Source organism: Hemiscyllium ocellatum, chromosome 1 (assembly GCF_020745735.1).
Source record: "Hemiscyllium ocellatum isolate sHemOce1 chromosome 1, sHemOce1.pat.X.cur, whole genome shotgun sequence".
NCBI classification, from domain to species: domain Eukaryota; kingdom Metazoa; phylum Chordata; class Chondrichthyes; order Orectolobiformes; family Hemiscylliidae; genus Hemiscyllium; species Hemiscyllium ocellatum.
Window position 1 is genome coordinate 164,370,235 of NC_083401.1, and position 23,544 is coordinate 164,393,778.

A 23,544-nucleotide genomic window follows, 5' to 3' on the forward strand; every position below is an offset into this window, starting at 1 on the left:
GGTAAAACGTAAATACAATGACTGTTCTCTGGAGTTGCTGTTAAATGAGTGATCAGTGATGTTAATTCCAAAGAAATATATAATCTGAGGACATAAAATAGTTGGTCTATTTTTTCAAAATCATCTTTTTTTTTTGTGGGACATGGGAGCTGATGGCTGGCCATGTAATAATCTACAAAAATGAGCATGTGTTGAAGTTGGTGAGCTCTGTGTTCATTGTTGAGCAGATACTTCTGTGAAGCTTGGTTAGAGTTGCCAATATTGATGGAATGTGTTGCTGGAAATTTATTGTCACTAGTAAACAGAAGTGTTAAAATAAAAACAAAGGATTTTTCTCTACACTTCTTTATAGCAATGTTCCGATGATTAGTTTTTGATTCCAGGTCATGCTTGATCATCTCCTTCGAAGTCTTGCCCAACCCTTTGCCCATGTCTCTTTTATGTCATTGCTATTCAGAAATCAGTCAACCCTTCCTTTGAATTTACTCAATAACTAACCTTCCACAGCAGATTGATAGTGAATTCCAAAGATTTACAAATTTCCCGAGTAAAGGAAATTTCACCTCATTTTAGGCTTCCCTCTTGTTTCGAACCTGGTTTTAAACTCTCCAGGCAAGGTGAACATCTTACCTGCATCTATCCTGTCCATCTCTTTAAGTGTTTTGTAGATTTCAATGAGATTGCCTCTAATTTTTCAAAACTGTAGAGAACACAAAACAGTTTTCCCAATCACTCTTCAAAAGTTAGTTGCATCATCCTCAGAACAAGTATACTCCCTCTATGGGACTAAGACCTTCCCTGAGATGCTGATACCACAACAGCACACAGTACTCCAGCTGTGGTCTAACCATGCTCATGTACTCTAATCCTCTTGCAGTAAAGGCTACTATTCTATTAGCCTTCCTAATTGCATGCTGAATGCTATCCTTCAATGCCTTATTGTCAAAGGCACCTACATTCTTTTTTTGTATGTACACTTTCCAAACATGGAGTATTTAAGAAGTACACTGCATACCCGTTCTTCCTATCAAAGTAGATAAGCTCAGATTTTTCCACATTATGTATCATCTTCCATGTTGCCCAATCATAAAGTCTGTCCTGATCTTCTTGAAGTCACTTTGCATCTTCCTCAGAGCACATATTCCCACCTAGCTTTGCATCATCCACAGACTTCAGAATATATTTGGTCCCCATCCAAATCATTGATATATATTGAGTTCTTAAGTACTGATCCTGACGGTACCCTGCTATTCATAGCCTGATGGTAGGAGAGCAAAGGTCACCGACTACAGAAGGTGCAAAACTTGACCTACTCTTGGGAAATAAGGCAGGGCAGGTGACTGAGATGTCAGTGGGGGAGCACTTTGGGGCCAGCGACCATAATTCTATTAGTTTTAAAATAGTGATGGAAAAGGATAGACCAGATCTAAAAGTTGAAGTTCTAAATTGGAGGAAGGCCAATATTGACGGTATTAGGCAAGAACTTTCAAAAGTTGATGTTTGCAGGTAAAGGAACGGCTGAAAAATGGGAAATCTTCAGAAATAAGATAGAGTCCAGGGACGGTATGTTCCTGTTAGGGTGAAGGGCAAGCAGGTAGGTGTAGGGAATGGTGGATTGAGGTTTTCATCAAAAAAAAGGAAGGAAGCATATGTCAGGTAAAGACAACAGAGATTGAGTGAATCCTTAAGGTATAAAGGCAGTAGGAGTAAGAGGGAAATCAGGAGGGCAGAAAGGGGACACGAGGTAACTTTGACAAGTAGGGTTAACAAGAATCCGAAGGGATTTCATTAAAAACATTAAGGACAAAAGGGTAACTCGGAAGAAAAACCCTTAAAGATCAGCAAAGCAGCCTATGTGTGGAACCGCAGTAGATGGGGGAGATGCTAGGCAAGTATTTTGTATCAGTGTTTACTGTAGAGAAGGTCAGAAGTCACATGACACCAGGTTATAGTCCAACAGGTTTATTTGAAGTCACAGGCTTTCGGAGCGCAACCCCTTCAACAGGCAGAGTGAGAGGGAAGAACATGGACACAGTATTTCTAGGCAGAGGGATCACGTAAGGGAAAAGTAGGCAAAAGTGAGGATTGCAGATGCTGGAGATTAGAGTCAAGTGTGTGGTGCTGGAAAAACACAGCAGGTCAGGCAGCATCCGAGGAGCAGGAGAATTGCTGTTTCAGGCAAAAGCCATTCATCAGGATTCCTGGAACGTCAATTGCCCGGAACATCAATTTTCCTGTTCCTCGGATGCTGCCTGACCTGCTGCGCTTTTCCAGCACCACACACTTGACTAGGACCAAGTAAGGAAGATTTTGCAGGTACGGAAGAGTGTGGTGGGGTCACATGTAGTGCAACATGAACCCAAGATCATGGTTGAGTCCAAACCCAGCGGTCCAACACCTCACCAAAAGTTTAAGGTGAGAGAAGAAAAATGTAAAAGGGACCTAAGGGGCTACTTTCTCACGTAGAGAGTGGTGTGCATAAGGAAGGAGCTGCCAGAGGAAGTGATGGAGGCTGATACAATTACAGCATTTAAAAGGCACTGGATGGGTATATGAAAGGAAAGGTTGAGGGGGATATGGGCCAAGTGCAGGCAAATGTGACCAGATTTATCTGGATGTCTGGTCAGCATGGACGAGTTGGACTGAAGGGCCTGTTTCTGTGCTGTAGATCTCAATGATTCTATGAACTGTGGATGCTGGCAATCTGAAACAGAAGCAGAAATTACTGGAGAAACTCTGAGTTGGTCTGGCAGCAACCTGTGGGGAGAATGCAGAGTTAACATTTCAAATCCAATGATGCTTCATCTTCTGAAGAAATCAACACTGCTTTGTCTCCACAGATGCTGCTGAGTTTCTCCAGCAGTTTCTGTTCTTGTTTCAGTTTGAGAATGGCCTGTTTATTCCAACTCTTTGCTTTCTGTCTGTTAGCCAATCCTTAATGCCAAATAATATCCCACAAACTTTAATTTTGCTCATCAATCTCTTGGGGCTTGGCCGAGGTGGGGGGCGAGGGGTGTTGGTCTTTATCAAAAGCTTCTTGAAAATTTAAGTATCCAATGTTTACTAACTCCCATTTATGAATTTTGTTTGCAATAGTTTCAAAAAAACTACCAAAAGGTTCATCAAACCCAATTCCTGTGCACCAATCTATGCTGACTGTTCCCAGTCAGGTCATTGTCACTGACACTATCTTATCCATGATGAAGGTTGTGGTGTAATGGTAATATCACTGGATAGGTAATTCCAGAGGCTAATGTTGTGGAGACACAGGTTCAAATCTCACCCTGCCAGCTGGTGGAATTTCCAATTCACTTTAATAAAATCGGGAAATGAAACCATCAGCCATTGTTACAAAAATCCATCTGGTTCACTGATGTCCACCAGGGAAGAAAATCTGTCGTCCTTACCCACTCTGGTCTGTATGTGACTGCAGACACAAGGTGAACGATGCTGACCTGCCCTCTGAAATGTCACTATCCATTCAGTTCAGAGATGTTTAGGGGATGACCAACAAAGGCTGGCCTGGCCAGTAATGTGCACTTCCAATAGAAAATAAAGGGAAAAAAGTCCATCACTTTCCCTCCCACTGATGTAAGGTTATTGATCTCTGTTTTCTCTCTCCCTCTCAGTTTAAATAGTGGGGCGAGATACCTGCTACCTTCCAATCCGCAGGAACCATTCCAGAATCTCTCTCATTCTGGAATGTGATCACTCGTGCATCTACCATCTCAATTTCCAACCTTCAGGGATGGGGAATATCAGGTTCCTTGGATTTATCAGCTCTAATAGAAACTGGGGTCCCTTTCAAGCTCGTATTTACCGTGTAGTATAACTGCTCTCAGAATAGTTACGAGCTTTCCATATTTATAGTAAATAGAAATAGGAAGTACAAAAGAAAGGTCTAAATTACCACTGGGATCATCAAGGCCAAATGTTCATTTGAACTGACACCAGAGATGTATCTGGTGCCATATATACTCCTGTCAATCCAAAGTCTAGAGAAGTAAGTTTTATTGTTAGAATAAAGAAGTAACCTTCAGATGAAAGTGTGACAGTGGTCATCTTGATTTCGTGAACGTTAGTTGCTGAAAGGATTCTGACATGTCAGTAACAGTATAAACAAAGAGCATATCTCAACCACTCAGGGTCCAAGAGGAGTCCGCCTTTTCAGGCAGCACTTTGTTTAATATGCATTCCAAAGTAATAATATGCACAACTGCGAGAGCTTCCCACCATGGAAATCACTGTGAATTTTTATTTTGGTTTTTTTCCTCTTTTAATTACCAGTGTAGCTGATTCTGTATTTACAGCAAACCATTGAGGAGAGGCGAAGGAATGAAGGAAGAGACGAAAATAAAACATTGTGTCTCCCGCAGTGCTCACGTCTCTGTCAAAGTAGCGAGAACATTGATGAGCACTGCATGGTCCCTCTCCCAAGGACACCAGGGTACGAATGCAAGCGCAGATGAGGGACAGACACGGCAGATTGCAGCCCTTGTAGGTTATAGCCCTTATCAGGGAGCTATCTTTGTTAGATGCAAACTGGACTGGAAGAGATTGAGGGAGGATTTTTTTTTTAGCCAGAAAGCGGAATGCTGTTTTCATAATTTTAATGAGAGGGACATAGTCCGTGCCAATAGGCTGTGTCCCCTCTGGTATCGGTGAGCCATCCTCAGTTATCATGGTTGTGCAGTATATCATATTTACACTGCTTCCAAACAAAATTCATAATCTCTCTGAAAATACCTTACAACTGGATGCCTTAATTAGGTAACTCTGATCACAAAACCCACTAAAATCCAACACAACCATACATTTATCCATCATAAGTTTCTTACTAATAATTTTCTTCATTGCTTCTCCTGCTTCATCCCTTGGATCTCCAGTAGAAGTTAGTGTTCCTGTTAGAGTGATGGGTACGATTGGGAAGAGTAGGGAACAATGGATGAATAAAGATATTGAGGCTCTGATCAAGAATAAGAAGGAGTCATATATTAGGTATAGAAGAATTGGGATTAAGTGAATCTCTTAAAGAGTATAACATTAGATTAGATTACTAGATTAGATTAGATTACATTACCTACAGTGTGGAAACAGGCCCTTCGGCCCAACAAGTCCACACCGACCCTCCGAAGAGCAACCCACCCAGACCCATTCCCCTACATTTACCCCTTCACCTAACACTACGGGCAATTTAGCATGGCCAATTCACCTAACCTGCACATTTTTAGACTGTGGGAGGAAACTGGAGCACCCAGAGGAAACCCACGCAGACACGGGGAGAACGTGCAAACTCCACACAGACAGTCGCCTGAGCCGGGTCTCTGGCGCTGTGAGGCAGCAGTGCTGACCACCGTGCCATCATGCCGCCCAAATGATATGTATAGGAGCATTCTGAAGAGAGAGATGAGGAGGGCAAAAAGGGGATACGAGATAGCCTTGGCAGAAATGTTTAAAGATCATCCAAAGAGATTCTACAGCTACATTAAGAGCAACTAAGGAGAGAATAGGGCCCCTACAAGATCAACAGGGATCATTTTTGTGCGGAACCAGAGGAGATGGGAGAGATCCAAATATTTGGTGCCAGCTTTTACTGTGGAGAAATAAATGGAAGCTACAGAATTCAGAAATAAATATTCATATCTTGAAAATAGTCCACATTATAGAAGAAGAGGTGCTGAATGTTTTAACAAACATAGAAGTGGAACCTGATCAAGTGTATCCCGGGACTTTGTGGAAGTTAGTGGAGGAATTGGTTGGTCCCTAGAGGGGTATTTGTATCGCCTGCGGGTCAGGTGCCAGAGAACTGTTTTGCCTTTCTAAAAGAGTGTGTGTAAGGAGAAGTCAGGGAACAATAGGCCTATACGTCTGACATCAGTAAGTTGTTGGAGGGGGTTCTGAGAGATAGGATTTACATGTATTTAGAGAGAAAAGGACTTATTAGGGATAGTTAGCATGGCTTTGTGCATGGGAAACCATGTCTCTCAAACTTGAGGTTTCTAATGAAGTAACTAGCAAGATTGATGAGGGCTGAGCAGTTGATGTTGTCTACATGAACTTTAGTAAAGCTGTTGACAAGGTTCCGCATGGTAGACCAATTAGTAAAGTTATATCTCATGGGATTCAGGCAAAGCTTGCTAATTGGATACAAAATTAGTTTTATGGAAATAAGCAGCAGATAGTGGTGGAGAGTTTTTTTTTTGGATAGGAGGCCAATGACCAGTGGTGTTCCGCAAGGATTGGTGCTGGGTCCATTTTTGTTTGTGTTTTACGTAAACAATTTGAATGAGAATTTAGGAGGCTTGGTTAGTAAGCTTGTGAATGACACCAAAATTGCTGGTATTGTGGACAGTGAAAAAAGTTATCTAAGCTTACAAAGGAATCTTGATCAGTTGGGCCAATGGTCCAAGGAGTAGCAGATGAAATCTAATTTTGGATAAATGTGAGCTATTGCATTTTGGTAAGACAAGCAACGACAAGATTTATCCCAGTCCGATCGTTATCCACTCTTTTGTCCAACTGCTTTCCTCTCTCTAGGCTCTATTCCCACCTCTCGTTTACTGCATGTAAACCGACATTTTCCTAGCTACCATCAGTTTTGAGGAAGGGACACTGGATCCGAAATGTTAACTTGGATTTCTGTGGCAGCATCTGAACTCCTCCAGCAAGTTTTTTTTTATTTCTGATTAGCAGCATCTGCAGTACTTCTGGTTTTTATAATTATTTAAAGCCTATCTATTGTCTTTGTACTATCATACCTTACAATGTATTTTCCCAATCCCCCTCAGCCATGTTACCCTTCATATCTTTATCATTTCCTTTGTCCAAATGTAACCACCTGTCTTCAAATGAGCTACATCACTTTCAAACAATGTATAATTCTGTCGTATGGTCACTGATCCCAAAAGGGTCATTTATACCAGGTTATTATTAAACTCTTTCCCGATACAGAATACTAGATTATAAATAGCACAGTCTCTAGTCAGTTTCTCAATGTAGCACTCTAGAAAACTGTTCCTGACACACTCTCAAAATTCATTGTTTATGTCATTATTGTTCATTAAGTTTGCCCAATCTACATGTAAATTGAAGTCACCCATGATTACTCCAGTGACATGCTTCACTAATCCTCTACTTAACCATGTCCCATGCTGCCATGACAGGTCGCTGGTCTATATAAAAAAAAACGACCATTGTCTGCTGCTCCTTGTTTAGTTCCATCCAAGCAGATTCTCGATTTGTTATTCCAATCCAGGATCCTCCCTCCCTGAGGTACTGATGCCAACGCTGCTCAGTGCAGTGCCACCTCTTTTTCCCCTTAGCCTGCTCTCCCTAAATGCTGAATGTACTTGAACGTTCAGTTCCCAGCCTTGGACATGCTGCTGACGGGTTTGGCTATATTTTTCTAATAGCAGGTATGGTATACCTATTTCCCTTTATTTTTGCTGTGACATTATTTACCTTGTTGTGAATGCTGCCTGCATTTGGGCAAAGTCTTTTTGCCATTATTTCATGTTCCAAGTTCGGTTGATGCGCACTTTGATTTCACTTTCTCATTTCACTCTCAACTTTTGCACTCCTTGCAAACAGCTTTATTTCCTTCTGATTTGAGTGACCGCTCAGATTCCCAGCTCCCTGACAAGCTAGTTTATGCCTTCCCAACAGCGTTCAGCGATCTCTAGCTGTCTCTCCTATGCCAATTCTCCAACTATGTGGTTAATTGATTATTCCTCCTGTTACTATGTCAACAGCATGCGGCTGTGGAAGTAATCCTCGGATTACCCTTGAGCTTTTAATTTTCTTCATGACTTTATAAAACCAGGGTTTTCAGGGTTTCATCCCTCTGCCTACTCCCCCATGGTGTCAGTACCTTTGTGGACCACAACACCAAAAGTCCTGTTCACCTTCCCCCAGAAAGATATCCTCTACAGCAACTATGACTCTGGCACCAGGAAAGCAATACACCCCAAGTCCCAAGGAAGTATCACGTTGGACTTGAAACCTTAAGTCTGTTTCTCTCCTGTAGATGCAGCTAGATTTACCAAGTTCCTCCTGCATTTGGTTTTCAGTCTCTGTTTTTGTTAGTCCACACACCTTCCTGGAGTCACATTCACTGCTGTAGAAATGCCTGTCTGATCCTTGACTATGGGAATCCTCCCTCCTCTTCCACTCTTCTTCTTCCCTTCCTGGATAACCAAGCCATCCGTGGAGCCACAAACCTGGCTCTGTCTGGGCTGCACTGCCCTGAGGAACCCGAATAGTAAAATGAAAAGCCTGGTTAGCAAGCAAGATCAACTCAGGGGACTCCAGGCACTGCCTGATTCTCCTAGAATACCCGGTGGTTACTCAGTCCCTGTCTGTCTGTATGCTGCTATCCTTTGGTGTGACCATCTACCCAAACATGCTATATATACAGATTCATAGCAACGAGTGCAGCTGCTGCTTGAGTTCAGAAACCAGGAGCTTAGGTTTGTGCAGCCGGTCCCGGTTCTGACAGACACATTCATTTCAGACACATCTGGAAGGTCTTGCTTCTCTCACACCTTGGAATACGCGTTCCACTTGTCTGAGCTGACCTGCCGTAATTTGACTTTTAAATCTATTGTTTGTGTTAGACTGAATAGAATAACTAACAAATTACTCAGCAGTTGGTTTATTCCATGTACCAGAGTAGCAGCCAATTACTGAAGGCTGAGAAAGGTTAAATACCAAATGGAAAAAGGAGCACCACCCCCCAGCCTTTCTCACCAAACTCACAGTTTGTTTTTTGGACCAAAGGCCACACTGAGGAATACCCTTTCTATCTCTGAACTTCTGAGAATCCGTTTTAATCAACCACATAATTAACTAGATTAAGTTGTTCGAAGGGAATTTCTACACCCTTTCTTAAGGCTAGAATAAAATCTAGCTTAGTTTAGTTCATTGCTAAATTAAAGAAAAATTGGACTTCAGGAAGAGATTAACCCTTAAGGTTTTCTTCCTCAGTCCACACCCATTCTATCCCTATTGCTCTTAGTTTGAATTTCCTTTTGGATTCAGTGGTTGTGTTTGCTGTCCCACTTATATAAGCATTGAGTTTCAGTTCATTACCAACTCACTGTGTTTAAATAAAAGGGTTTTCCTCACAGGTTCTGCCCCTTCTCCAGCTTTTGCCCAGATTCTAAAGGTTGAGACCCCTTGTCAGTGTAGCATCAATTAATGAGGCCAGTTTTTCTTTGTCTGTCTTATCTGGATCTGTTATAATCTTGAAAGTCTCAATTAAATCTGTCTTTGATTTCCTTTTCTCCAAGGAGAACAACCTCAACTTCCCCAAATTGTAGCTGAAATCCCTCAATCCTGGAACCATTCAGGTAAATCCCTCTGTACCATCTCACGGACCCTTGCACCTTTCCTTAGCAGCGATGACCAGAACTGAACTGGATTGTGGGACTAAAAGAAGGGAGAATTGAGATTTACAGTATACATCAGGCAAAATACCTCAGAAATGAAAACAGCTGAATTATCCAAAATGGTCATCACTTACATCTCCCCCTGTTTGTTTATTGGATTTTTCTGCTCTTCCCTTTTTTTTTCTTGTAATGAAAGATAGCAGTGGGCAAGGATGGAGGATATTAGTAACGCACTCCCTTCATTAGACACGCACAACTGTGCCTCACCTATTAAAGAGATGCCAAGATGCTATTGAGTGGGAACTGGAAATATATGCTACTTTGTTGCTGTCTGTGTCCCTGACGTTCAGGACTATACTTCAGGGAAGGTCTCCTTTAATCCAAGTTCCAGTGGAGATGGGAAGGAAGAATTTACCTTGTCTAAAAATCCAGGGTGTGTGAGAAAATCAAAGGCCTATCTTAAAAGTCCATGGAACAAGAGGTCTGCAAAGTAAAATGACTTTGGCACTTGCTTGCAAGGAGCCACAGGGACTATAAAATGGAAAGGCAGGAGCAGGTTATTTAGTTCATTGAGTCTGTTGTGTCATTCAGTGGGATCTTTGGGCTGGTTTGATCCTCAAATCCACTTCCCGGCTTTTTACCTGCAAATCTTGTTTCCCTTACTTATGAAAAATCTGTCTGTTCCAGCCTTGAACATATTTAATATCCCAGCCTTGACAACCTTCTGTGGGGAAGAATTCCACAAGTTCATGACCTTCTGAGGGAAGAAATTCCTCCTCATTTTTATTTTAAACAGGCAACCCCTCACTATGAATTTATGCCTTTCAAGTCCAGGACTCTTCCACAAGAGAAGACAACTCCTCTTCATCTACCCTGTCAACTCAATAAAAATGTATATCTTTCTATAAGGTCTCCTTTCTTTCTTTCAAACTCTACAAGTACAGGCCCAACCTATCCACTCTTCCCTTTAAAGAAAATCCCTCCGTACCTGATAGCCGAGAGAACCTTCTCTGGAGTGCCTCTAGTGGTGGAATATCTCTCCTTGGATAAGGGCCCCCAAGCTGCTTCTGTATCCCAGCTGTGGTCTAACTAGTACTTGTAAACTTTTAATAAGACTTCCCTACTTTTATACTCCATTCCCTTTAAACAAGGCCAATATTCTGAATGTCTTTCCTATTATGTGCTGAACTCGTGTGAATCATGTCAAACGGACCCCCAAATGCTACAGCTTTCTGCAATCTTTCCCCATTTAGATAATCGTCATACTTCCTGGCCAAGTGCATATTTTCCCACATGATATTCCATCTGCCAAGTTTTTGTCCATTTGCTTAGCTTGTCTAAATCCCTCTGCAGACTCTGTCATTTTCACACCTTACCTTCCCTCTTGTATTTGTGCATCTGAAAGATTGTCAGTGGTGCAGCTATTTTCCTCAACAAGTCATTAATATTTACAATTTATGTAATTGGGGCTCCAGCACAAATCTCCATTAGTTTCAGGTAATCATTGCTGAAAATGCTGTCTTTGTTCCAACTCTGTTATCTATTAGCTACTCAATCCTCTACCCATGCTTAATATATGATCACCCAAAGCCACAGCTTCTTGTTAACTAGCCTTACGTGCAATACCTTATCCAAAAGTCCAAATGGATTGTTTTCAATGTTTTCCCTCCATCTATCCTGTTTGTTATCTCCCCAAAGAATTCTAATAAATTTTTCATACATGACTTCCCCTTTGTAAAGCCATGCCATCTCTGCTTGATCATATTATGTATTTCTAAATGCTTTGCTATCACATTCTCTGGAATGGACTCCAACATTTTCCCAACACCTGACGTTGAGCTAACGGGCCTGTAGTGAGTGAATGTCAGCTTCCTTCCCTTCTTAAATAAGTGTTACTTTGGCAGTTTCCCAGTCCTCTGGGACTTTTCCAAAATCCAAAGATTCCTTGAAGATTTTTACCAGTGCATCCTATAACATTGTAGCTACTGCCTTCAATATTCTAGGATGCATCCCATCAGGTCCAGGGGACTTATTGGTCCTTACCACTATTACCTTCCCAAATAGACTTTCTCCGGGGATAGTAATTGTGTTTATTTTCTCCACTCTTTAGCCCCTTTATTTAGATTTTTTTTTTAGAATTCTATTAGTGTTCTCCACTGTGAGGCTTTTGCAAAGTATCCATTTAAACTCCTCTGCAATTAAAGTACGAAGTCTGTGTCACCAACATTGATCAAAAGAAACACATTTCCACTTTGGGAAAATCCCTTTGTAAGGTGAGTGGTTGGAAGTTGAACCTATTCCTTTCTCACAGTTACTGAACACTTGTCTGGGATTTGAAAAAAATCACACTACAGGGGAGCCACGGTGGCTCAGTGATTAGCACTGCTGCCTCACAGCGCCAGGGACCCGGGTTCAATTCCCGCCTCAGGCAACTGTCTGTGTGGAGTTTGCACATTCTCCCCATGTCTGTGTGGGTTTCCTCCGGGTGCTCCGGTTTCCTCCCACTGTCTAAAGATGTGCAGGTCAGGTGAATTGGCCATGCTAAATTGCCCATAGTGTTAGGTGGATGTGTCAGGGGTATATATAGGGGGGTGGGTTTCTCTTTGGAGGGTCATTGTGGACTTGTTGGGCCGAAGGGCCTGTTTCCATACTGTGGGTAATCCAATCTAATCTATTTTGGCTGCTTACCCATCATGAAGGGAGAAAGCAATAGAGACATCTAGAATAAAGAAACAGGGTTTTCTTGGATTGCATCATCAAGACTTCTGAATTTGGAACATGGTTAATGGTGCACTTTGGAAAAGTTGGCCAACTATGAGGGTAGCTCATGGGAAATTCTGAGCTTTAATGTTAAACTTTCCTTCGGTCAAACAAAATGAAAACTGAAAAGAACTTCATGCCACAAAGAGATGCAAGAAAGTGTTTTTTTTTAAAAAGGATGCAGGTGGGGAATCGACTGAGTCTTTTAAAGGGGAGGTGCACTAACTTAGGATCAGGAAGATGGAGGAAATAGTGACGTATTATAACACTATTTCTGTGGCTAACAAAAATGATGGGTCAAGATCTATGCCCCAAATGCCTACGACCCCAGCTCAAACTTGGTAGGAGTAGAATGTTATCATGTTAAATAAGGGAATATTTTGAAGGGAAAGACCATTCAGAGTTCCTTCCTCTTTATTTCCCCTAACATAACACTGATACATTGCAGGTGGAGAGGTCATACCTGTTTTAAATTTGTCAAGAATAAGAAACAAATATGCAAGACAGAAGACAACTTAAATGTCTTTTAGATGACATAAATTATAGTTTTATATTGCATGCCTTTATATCAATAATAAATATCATTGCCTAGTCTGGCAGGTTTTATTGGACTAGGTTTAGATTACCATTTATGGTTTGTACGTATATTGCTGGTTACATCTGTGCATAAAAAGAACTTGAACTAATATATTGCCTTTTGATCCTCAATGTCCCAAACACTTCACAGCTAAAGTAAACCTTTTGAATTATTTTGTATTATTTTAGGGGAAAATACAGCAGGTAATTTTGCATACTGGGCACTAGGACCCTAACCCTAATGAAGAGTTATCCACTTGAGTAATGTCGGTTAAGGGATAAATGTTTTATCCACCACATGGAGAAACTCCCTGTTCTGCTTTGACCAATGTGTTGTGTTCTGAGATCACTGCATCAAAATCATTGTGTGTTTCTGATGTGTTTCAGTCATCAGAACGAGGATTAAATTCCTAATCACCAAACTCAGAGGCACGACTGTTGCTACTGAGCTAAAACTGACATTTTATGTAATGGGTCACAACCTTTTGCTGTGCTATACAAGATTGTTAAAGATTTCGGCCTTCAAGGTTCTAATTGGTAAAGGGTTCTCAAGAAATTAATTCTAAAGTTCAACCAGTGTGTTGAATTTTAAAGCATTGCTCACTGTAATGAACTAACCAATGTTTTGTTAAGTATTCTCCAATTCCAGGTACAAGTCTAGAAAAACCAGAGTAACACCTGCAACTAAAATGTAATTTGTACTTTTTTTAAAAAACAAGTTTTTCTCAAGATTAAACAATATTTGTTACAATTAAAATCACTTGTTTATAGAAGAGTTGAGTAGTGTCAGTAACAAGGTGATTTTTTTTTAATCCTTCTGACAGTTATGTGTCGTGTCTCTGGCCCTGTTCAGAACCCTTATCAATCTGAATTGTGAGGATGTTATGTTGCAACTTGTCTTGAGGTAAGAAAATGCTGAATACAGTGGAGAAGATCCATTAGTTTCTGAAGTATTAAATATTAACTAGCAAAATAGTTATAACTTGAAACTATTATTATTTTAAGCTAAGTATTTTAGCATGTTAAGAATTCCTTGCAACACTTTTTAAAAATGAAAAAAAGATAAACCATCAAACCTAAAATAAGGGACTAAAAGTTTCAGTACAAATGTGAATGACGCATTTGTTGAATATCTTATGCAATGCAACGTGTAGATGTTTGTCCCACTAATGCATTGGTTGTAATTTTTCAAAACCCCTTGGATTCTGGAGGTGTACCAGAGGATTTGAAAACTACCAGTGTGACACCACATTTCACAAAAGAGAGGGAGTCAGAGAGCAGGTAACAATAGGCTGATTAACCCCACATCTATTGTTGGAAAACTGTTGAAATCAATTATGAAGGGAGTAATAGCAGAACATTTGGAAAATTATAATCTAATTGGGCAGGCTTCACAAAGGGGAAATCATGTCTGACTAATTTTTATTGTTTTTTGAGTAAGTCTTAACCAGAGTGGATGGAGGTGAACCAGTAAATATGTTATATTTGGACATCGAGAAAGAATTCAATACAAAAGGTGAAGTCATAAGATGTGAGCCTGTGGTGTTGGGGGTGGTATGTTGAATTGCATAGAGAATTGGGTCATGGCTGGAAAACAGCGGGTGGGAATGGGGAGTTCTTTGGCAGGATAGTAACTTGTAACCTGTGGGGTTTCACAGAGATCAGTGCTGGGGGTCGCAACTGTTTACAATATGTATTAATAACTTGGAGGAGGGAAGCGAATGCACTGCAGCTAAATTTGCAGATACCTCAAAAATAGGTGGAAAGGCAGCTAGTGAGGAGAGAGATACTGTCATTGGAAGCAGTTCAGAGAAAGGTCATGAGGGTGATCAACATTATGGAGGGATTGACTTATGAGCAAAGGCTAAATAAGTTGGGACTTTACTCATCAGCGTTTATAAGAATGAGAAGTGATCTCATTGAAACGTTGATTAGATTCCCTACAGTGTGGAAACAGGTCCTTCAACCCAACCAGTCCACACTGACCCTCCGAAGAGTAATTCACCCAGACCCATTTCCCTCTGACTAATGCACCTAACACTACGGGCAATTTAGCACGGTCAATTCACCTAACCTGCTCATCTTTGGACTGTGGAAGGAAACCCGCGCAGACATGGGGAGAATGTGCAAACTCCACACTGTGACCCAAGGCTGGAATCAAACCTAGGAACCTGGTGCTGAGAGGCAGCAGTGCTAACCACTGAGCCACCATGCCACCCTAAACTTGCATCCGAAACTTGTCAGATGCTTAAGGGGTCTGATCGGGTAAATGCTGAGAGGATGTTTCTCCTCGTGAGAGAGTGTAGGACTCAGAGGGCATGGTCTCACAACTCAGGGGCGCCAGTTAAAGACTAAGATAAAGAGGATGTTTTTCTCTCAGGTTGGAGAGTCATTAGAATTCTTTGCCAGAGAGCTCTGTTCATATCTTGTAAGATATCCAGGGCTGTTTTTTTTTTAACCTACTTCAGAAGTTCTTCCTCTTGCAGTTTCCTGACCTATAGAACCAGGCACAGCAGCTCCATGTTAAAACTTTTAACTGAATTCACTTGGATGTTTCAGTCTTGTGCCTTTTTCAGTTCAAAATATTGGCATGTAGCTTTGCTTTTTTATCCCACAGAATTATTTATCTCTAAGTTTGTAACTTCAGGGTCCCACGAAAATCTGTGCCAGAGTTTTTTAACTGCTGATGTCCAACTACCTGTGTGCAATTTTCCGGGCTTAAATAATTAGCAGGAGCTGACAGCACGGCTTTGGTCTTTCACTAATGACTCGGACCCTGAGAGCTGCTCACACTTGAACAAATTTAAATACTTAACGATCAAGTTGTTGACCAATGAAGTAAAGTATTATTTCTGATTTTGTGAAGTTAAACGTAAAGGATTTAAATATTTCTTCAGCCTTTGTGATATCATTGTGAGACTGTAGGGATGAAGAAGGACTAGATAAAAATTAATTGAAGGAAGATTCCATGTGAAAGCACAAAACCAAATTAATGGGCGGATTACAGAAGAAGCTGAGGACCTGAGGGGGACCTGAGCATGAGTCTGATGACTGGCAAAGTGGTCACAGTGATGCATCAGGTAGGCTTAGCAGCATTTATCACAGCAGGGCACTATCACTGGGTGGTACAGGGCAGTATGCCTCTCACGAAGTGAGGATTGGGGTCACTGGTATTTACACAGGTGCTTGCTCAATAGTCTGCACTTTTAGATTAGATTAGATTACTTACAGTGTGGAAACAGGCCCTTCGGCCCAACAAGTCCACACCGACCTGCTGAAGCGCAACCCACCCATACCCCACATTTATCCATTATGTAACACTATGGGCAATTTAGCATGGCCAATTCACCTGACCCGCACATCTTTGGACTGTGGGAGGAAACCGGAGCACCCGGAGGAAACCCACGCAGACACAGGGAGAACGTGCAAACTCCACACAGTCAGTCGCCTGAGTCGGGAATTGAACCCGGGTCTCAGGTGCTGTGAGGCAGCAGTGATAACCACTGTGCCACCGTGCCGCCCACAAAGGTTTTAGGAACCTTGCATCTGAGAAAACCTCTGTACCTTCTCAGCTGTAATGTTCTCATCATAGAAACGGTGATATGTGTTTTATTTTTTCATTCGCTTGTTATATTTTTGGACAGCCAACTTACTGATTGACGTGGTGACAGAATCATTTAATGCGCTAAAGACAATGGCAGAAACAGCCCTGTTGTCCCTGCAATGTTCTCCTTACTAAGGCTAAAGCCAAAATTGACAGAGCTGTCTCAGAGACTAGTCAAGCAACAGCCTGACATAGCCATACTCTCAAAATCACATGTTGCAGGCAATACCTCAGACTGTCACCATCCCTGAATATGTCCTGTCCCACCGGCACGACAGGTCTAACAGAGGTGGTAGAACAATGAGACACAGCCATGGGAGTCCTCAGCCTTGACTCTGGACCACCACCACCACCCGCACCACCCTGCTGATTACCACATACTGTCCTCCCTCTGCTGATGGATCAGTACTCCTCCATGTTGAACAACACTTGGAGGAAGTACAGAGGATGGCAAGGGCACAGATAGCAGATTTCAGTATCCAAGAGTGGCTTGGCAGCAGTACTGTTAACTGAGCTGGTCGGGTCCTAAAGGATTTGGCTACAAGACTGGGTCTGCTGGAGATGGTGAGGGAACCAACGAGAGGGAAAAACATATTGATCTCATCCTTGGCAATCAGCCAGCTGCAGATGCATCTGTCCATGACAGCATTGGTGAGAGTGACCACTGCACAGTCCTTGTGGAGACAAAGTACTGCTTTTGTATTGAGAATAGCCTCCATCATGTTGTGTGGCACTATCACTGTGCTAAATGGGACAGACATCAAACGGATCTAGAAACTCACAACTGGGCTTCCTTGAGGTACTGTGGGCGAACAGCAGCAGATCTGTACTCTAGCACAATCTGTACTCTAGCACAATCTGCAACCTCATGGCCTGGCATATTCCTCACTCAACAATCACCATCAAGCCAGGGGATCAGCCCTAGTTCCATGGAGAGGACAAGAGGGCATGGCAGGTGAAGCCGCCAAAACAGTATAAGCAGCAAGTGATAGGCAGAGCTAAATGATCCCATAACTAACAGATTAGATCCATGCTGTGCAGGCCTTCTACGTCCATTCGTGAATGATGATGGAGGTGGAGGCTATACGAATATCCCCATCCTCAATGATGGAAGAGACCAGCACATCAGTGTAAAGGATAAGGGCTTCAGTGGATGATCCATCTTTGTCGCCTCCAGCAGTGCCCAGCACTACAGGTACAAGTCTTCTGCCAATTCTATCCATTCCATGTGATATCCAGAAATGGTTGGAGACACTGGATACTGCAAAAGCTACGGGCCCTGACAACATTCCGGCAATTGTACTGAAGACTTGTGCTCAGAACTTGCCGCTACCCAAGCCAAACTGTTCCAGTACACTTACAACATTGGCATCACCCTGACAATGTGAAAATTGCCCACGTATGCCCTGTGCATAAACAGCAGGACAATGTCAGGGGAGGGTAAGTTGTTGGAGGGGTTTCTGAGAAACAGGAGCTCTATACATTTGGAAAGACAAGGACTGATTATAGATAGCACAACTTTGTACATGGGAAATCATGTCTCATAAATTCAATTTAATTTTTTGAAGAGGTGGCCCAAGAAGATAGATGAGGGTGCAGTAGACATTGACTAGCAGGACTTTAGCAAGGTTCCACATGGTTGGTAAGATTAGAACACATCAGATGCTGGGAGAGCTAACCAATTGGATACAAAATTGCCTTGATGATTGTAGAGGGTTGTTTATCAGAGTGTGACCAGTGTCTGCTGCAAGGATCAGTGCTGAGTCCACTGTTTCTATTTATATAAACAATTTGGATAAAAATACAGGGGAAGCATGGTTTGATAAGTCTGTGAATAACACCAAAACTGGTGATATAATGGACAATGAAGAAGGTTATCTAAGAGAACAATGGGACCCTGATCAACTGGGCCAGTGGCTAAGAAATGGCAGATGAACTTTAATGCAAATCAATGTGAGATGTTGGATTTTGGTAAGATAAACCAGGGGCCGGACTTACAATGAATGATAGGGCCCTTGGGAGTGTTGTTGAACAGAGAGACTAGGGGTGCAGGTACATAGTCCCTTGAAAGTGGCATAAAAGTTTGACGGAGCTGAAAATGTGTTGCTGGAAAAGCGCAGCAGGTCAGGCATCCTTTCCTGAAGAAGGGCTTATGCCTGAAACGTCGAATCTCCTGTTCCTTGGATGCTGCCTGACCTGCTGTGCTTTTCCAGCAACACATTTTCAGCTCTGATCTCCAGCACCTGCAGACCTCACTTTCTTCATAAAAGTTTGACAGGATGATGAAGACGACATTTGGCTCGCTTACCTTTATCAGTCAGAACACTGAGTACAGGATGTGGGGCATCATGCTATATATGTACAAGACATTGGTAAGGCCACATTTGGAGTACTGCGTACAGTTCTGTTGCCGTACTGTAGGAATGTTGTTATTAAACTGGAAAGGTGCAGAAAAGGCTGCAAAACAGCATCACCCTGAGTCACCAGAAAACGTTACACATCCCCTTTCAGTTCGGGGATGTAAATGGAACTGGGCACGAGCTGAATAGTGGAGCCTCTCCCCACCCAGATTGTGTTTCCCCACCCACCCACCCCCCATATTTAGCTGGCGTTGTCTTTTCTCTCCCCCCACCCCACTCTTTGCTATAATGTGGAGACAAACAGGATTCAAATGTCTGCTACCCCTTCAAACCCTGGCCTTAATCAACCATTTCTCGGGAAGTTGCTCAGATGTTTTACAAGTTTTCTCCAGTTGTGTGAGTGAGGCACCAATCCACAATCGGAACTAGGGTTCGAATAGTTTCTGTGTAAACTTGAAGATTCAGATTTCTCAGTGAATCACAATTGTGGCCATCTCTGGAATTAGACTGGGTTCGTGAGGGGCTTTCACTTCAGGCCTTCAGGGGTGCTCTGAAGTATGGAGCGTGGAGCAATACAGCGTGGGGATAGCCTCTTCAGCCCAACATATCGGTGTCAACCGTGGTACCATTCTGGGCAGATCCCTCAATTGCGTTGTGTCCCTCTATTGCGTTGTGTCTGACTGGGTACCTCTTGAACGTTGCTGTTGTGTCTGCTGCAGCTGCCTTCCTTTATGATGTGCTTCGGTGTCCACCATTCTGGGTGTGGAAGAGGCTTCACTTGCACATCTCCTTTGGACTTTTCTACTCTTGCCTTGAGACTGTACCATCAAATATTTTCCACCCTGGGAAAAAGGAATTAGGACTATGAATTAGTATTTTACGGGATCCTTGTTGTTGTAATTTAGGGGATCCTCCAGGTAATTTTCACATCAAAAGATCCAGTGAATGCAATCACTATCAAAATTCAGTTTCTGATTGTGGGTGTCTTCATCCCTCGATATATATCTATCTCTCTCTCTCTCTCTCTCTCTCTCTCTCTCTCTCTCAATCTTTCTCTGTCTCCCCTTTACTCACTCTCATACAAATGCTGTCTCCTTGTGCACAAGATTCCCTTCTCTCCCAAACACCCCTTCCCCTGTCTCTCTTTCTCTCTTGCTCCCATTTAATTTAAAACAGCTATCAGAATGACCACACACACACACACACACACTCTTCAATCAGCACAGCAAGGTCCCAGGTCACAGCCCCTCAGTTGCATGGACATTCTACATTACTACACTCCAATAGGAACCCATCGTATAGTTTTCAACTTGAGGCGGCAAAGACTGCAATACTGTCTCCTGTGTGTATCCCTTCCTCCGTCTATGTTTCTTCCCCTCTTGCCCCTCCTCCTCTCCTCTCTCCCCCCTCCCCTCTCCTCTCCACTCCCCCACGCTCTCTCCCCTCCCCCACGCTCTCCCCTCCTCCCCCCCACTCTCCCTTCTCCTCTCCTCTCCCCTCTCCCATTCCCCCCCCCTCTCCAGACACATGGAGAGACCGTATTTGAAATGGTTGTTGTACCTTCCAGTTAAAGTCAGATTTCCCCACCGTTCTTCAGAAATCATCATAAACATTCATAACACCCTCACCGTTTGGACTTAGAAAATACCTCAGAAGACTGGGACATCCTGGGAGGTGGGAACTCTGTCCTACCCCCTCTCTGCTGTTTGTACTGCAGGGGTGGAGGGGGCTGCAGCCTTTTTGTCCCCAGCAGGGGAGCATCTCCTGTCTTGACAACTGGAAAGAGGCCAGTCATCTCTTCAGGACACTTTTTTCATAACTAGATTAGAGTGGTGCTGGAAAAGGACAGCAGGTCAGGCAGCATCCAAGGAACAGAAAAATCGACGTTTCGGGCAGGAGCCCTTCATCAGTTGACCGATTGTCCTGCTCCTCGGATGCTGCCTGATCTGCTGTGCTTTTCCAGCACCACTCTAATCTAGACTCGGATTTCCAGCATCTGCAATCCTCACTTTTGCCTATTCTCTTGGATTGAATTTTCCACATCACAGTTTCTGGAGAGGGGTCACTGGAGCTGAGCGGTGAGTGGGTACCCTCAGATCTATGTTCTCTTCACCTGTCCAGCTCCATGTCCCTCCAACTCTCTGTTTTCCCCCACTCTATCCCTTCTCTTTGTCTTCCTCTTTCTCTAACTCTCTGTACATCTCCTGTCATTTGAGAGACAGACAGATCCACATTCAAAAGATACACTTGGAAGGCTCCTGTGTCTGTGTTAGCCATCTCATGTATCATTTGTCTTGAAGCACCAGCGTTATTTGGAATTGTGTAGATTGAAGTGAAGGACATCAGCTCTGGACCCTCGGGAGTGATATGCAGTCTGTGAATTAATTTTAAAAGTGTGCGGTCACTGTTATTTAAAAAAAAGGAATTCCTTTGGCAATTAGTGCACAGCAGACAGTGGTGAGACTTTCAAAGTCCAGTTTCTCTCTCGCTCTCACTCTCGCTCTGTCTCTCTCTGTTTCTCTTGCTCTCTCTCTCTCTCTCCCCCCTTACTTTCTCTGCCTTTCCTTCCCCAACTCCCATACACCTTCAGCATCTGACCTGACCTCTACCCCCGATGTCTGCATCAACTGGTCATGATTTGGAGGTGCTGGTGTTGGCTGGGTTGTACAAGCTTCCAAATAAACCTGTTGGACTATCAGCTGGTGTTGTGTGATTTTTAACTTCAACTGGTCATGGCCATCTACGCACAGCAAGATATCACCGGTTGTAATGCATAAATAATCAGACATCCTTTCAGTCCCAGGAAGGTCTAAAGTCTCTTGCACTGCTTTCAAATTGATTAGAGTGCTGTAGGAGAGCTTTCACACTCACTGAATTAATGTTTAATGTTTAAAGAGCTGTCTCTGTCTTAAAGTGGGAAACACAACAGGTAATCTATGCACAGCAAAGTCCAAAGGCAATCATGTGATGTCCAGTCATTTCCACTCTCTCCTTAAGGCCTTAATTCTCTCTCTTTCTTTCTTTCTCTCTCTCTCTCTCTTTTCTCCCCCCCCCCCCCCCCCCCCCCCCATTAAATAGTGATTGAAATACACTCTGTGATGTCTCTGTCTCACACTCCCCTCCTCTATCCTCTCTCTTTTTATCACTATTTCTGTCTATAGGAAGGATGCTATTAAAGTAGAGCAATTGCAAAAATGATTTACAAGGTTGTGAGTGAGACTGGAAGGTTTCAGTTGTAAGAGAGGCTGAATAGGCTGGGGCTTTGTTCCCTGGAGCGTAGTTGGCTAAAGGGTGGCCTTATAGAAATTCACAAATTCATGAGGGGCATTGATAAGGTGAATACAAAGGTCTTTTCCCCAGGGTAGGGGGAGTCGAAAATTAGAGAGCATAGGTTTAATGTGAGGGGGAAAGATTTGAAAGGGGCCTAAGGGGGGGGGTGGGGGGTGGGGGGGGTGGGGGGTGGGGGGGTGGGTGGGGGTGGGGTGGGGGTGGGTGGGGGGGTGGGGGTGGGGGGGTGGGGGTGGGGGTGGGGGGTGGGTGGAAAACAATGAAGATTTTGGAGAAAGTGCAGAAAACATAGAAAATAGCAGGCCATTCGGCCCTTGACATCTGTTCCACTGTTCACTCTGATCACAGGTGATCATCCAACTCCATACCTTGTTCTTCCTGTTTTCTACCTTTCATTCCCTTCAGCTGTAAGAACCATGTTTAACTCTTCTTTGAAAACATGAAATAATTTGACCTGCACCACTTTCTGAGGCAGAGAATTTCACTTTGAGTGAAGAAGGTATAGGCTGTAGGGAAATAGATGGTGACATCTTACAAAATGTCCATATTATAGAGGAGGAAGTGCTGGATGTCTTGAAACGGGTAAAAGTGGATAAATCACCAGGACCTGATCAGATGTACCCGAGAACTCTGTGGGAAGCTAGAGAAGTGATTACTGGGTCTCTTGCTGAGATATTTGCATCATCGATAGTCACAGATGAGGTGCCAGAAGACCGGAGGTTGGCAAATGTGGTGCCATGTTTAAGGAGGATGGAACGGACAAGCCAGGGAACTATAGAACGGTGAGCCAGACATCGATGGTGGGCAAGTTGTTGGAGAGAATCCTGAGGGACAGGATGTACATGTATTTGGAAAGTCAAGGACTGATTAGGGATAGTCAACATGGTTTTGTGCTTGGGAAACCATGTCTCACAAACTTGATTGAGTTTTTTGAAGAGGTAACAAAGAGGATTGATGAGGGCAGAGCAGTAGATGTGGTCTATGTGGACTTCAGTAAGGCGTTCGACAAGGTTCCCCATGGGAGACTGGTTAGCAAGGTTAGATCTCATGGAATACAGGGAGAACTCGCCATTTGGACACAGAACTGGCTCAAAGGTGGAAGACAGGGTGATGGTGGAGGGTTGTTTTTCAGACTGGAGGCCTGTGACCAGTGGAGTGCCACAAGGATCGGTGCTGGGCCCTCTACTTTTTGTCATTTACATAAATGACTTAGATGTGAGCATAAGACGTACAGTCAGTAACTTTGCAGATGACACCAAAATTGGAGGTGCAGTGGACAGTGAAGAGGGTTACCTCCGATTACAACAGGATCTTGACCAGATGGGCCAATGGGCTAAGAAGTGGCAGATGGAGTTTAATTCAGATAAATGTGAGGTGCTGCATTTTGGGAAAGCAAATCTTAAAAGGACTTATACACTTAATGGTAAGGTCCTAGGGAGTGTTGCTGAACAAAGAGACCTTGGAGTGCAGGTTCATAGCTCCTTGAAAGTGGAGTCGCAGGTAGATAGGATAGTGAAGAAGGTGTTTGGTATGCTTTCATTTATTAGTCAGAGTATTGACTACAGGA

General features: G+C 43.0%; 1 protein-coding gene across 4 annotated transcripts in view; it reads left to right on the forward strand.

Annotated features, from left to right (window-relative positions):
- Window positions 1–23,544, forward strand: part of fhip1aa (FHF complex subunit HOOK interacting protein 1Aa) — a 194,431-nt gene that overhangs the window by 141,850 nt on the left and 29,037 nt on the right. For all 4 annotated transcript variants that reach the window (XM_060827424.1, XM_060827443.1, XM_060827452.1 and 1 more), the window contains exon 8: window positions 13,550–13,629. In XM_060827424.1, the coding sequence (XP_060683407.1) occupies window positions 13,550–13,629 (80 nt within the window). The remainder of the gene's footprint in view (window positions 1–13,549; window positions 13,630–23,544) is intronic.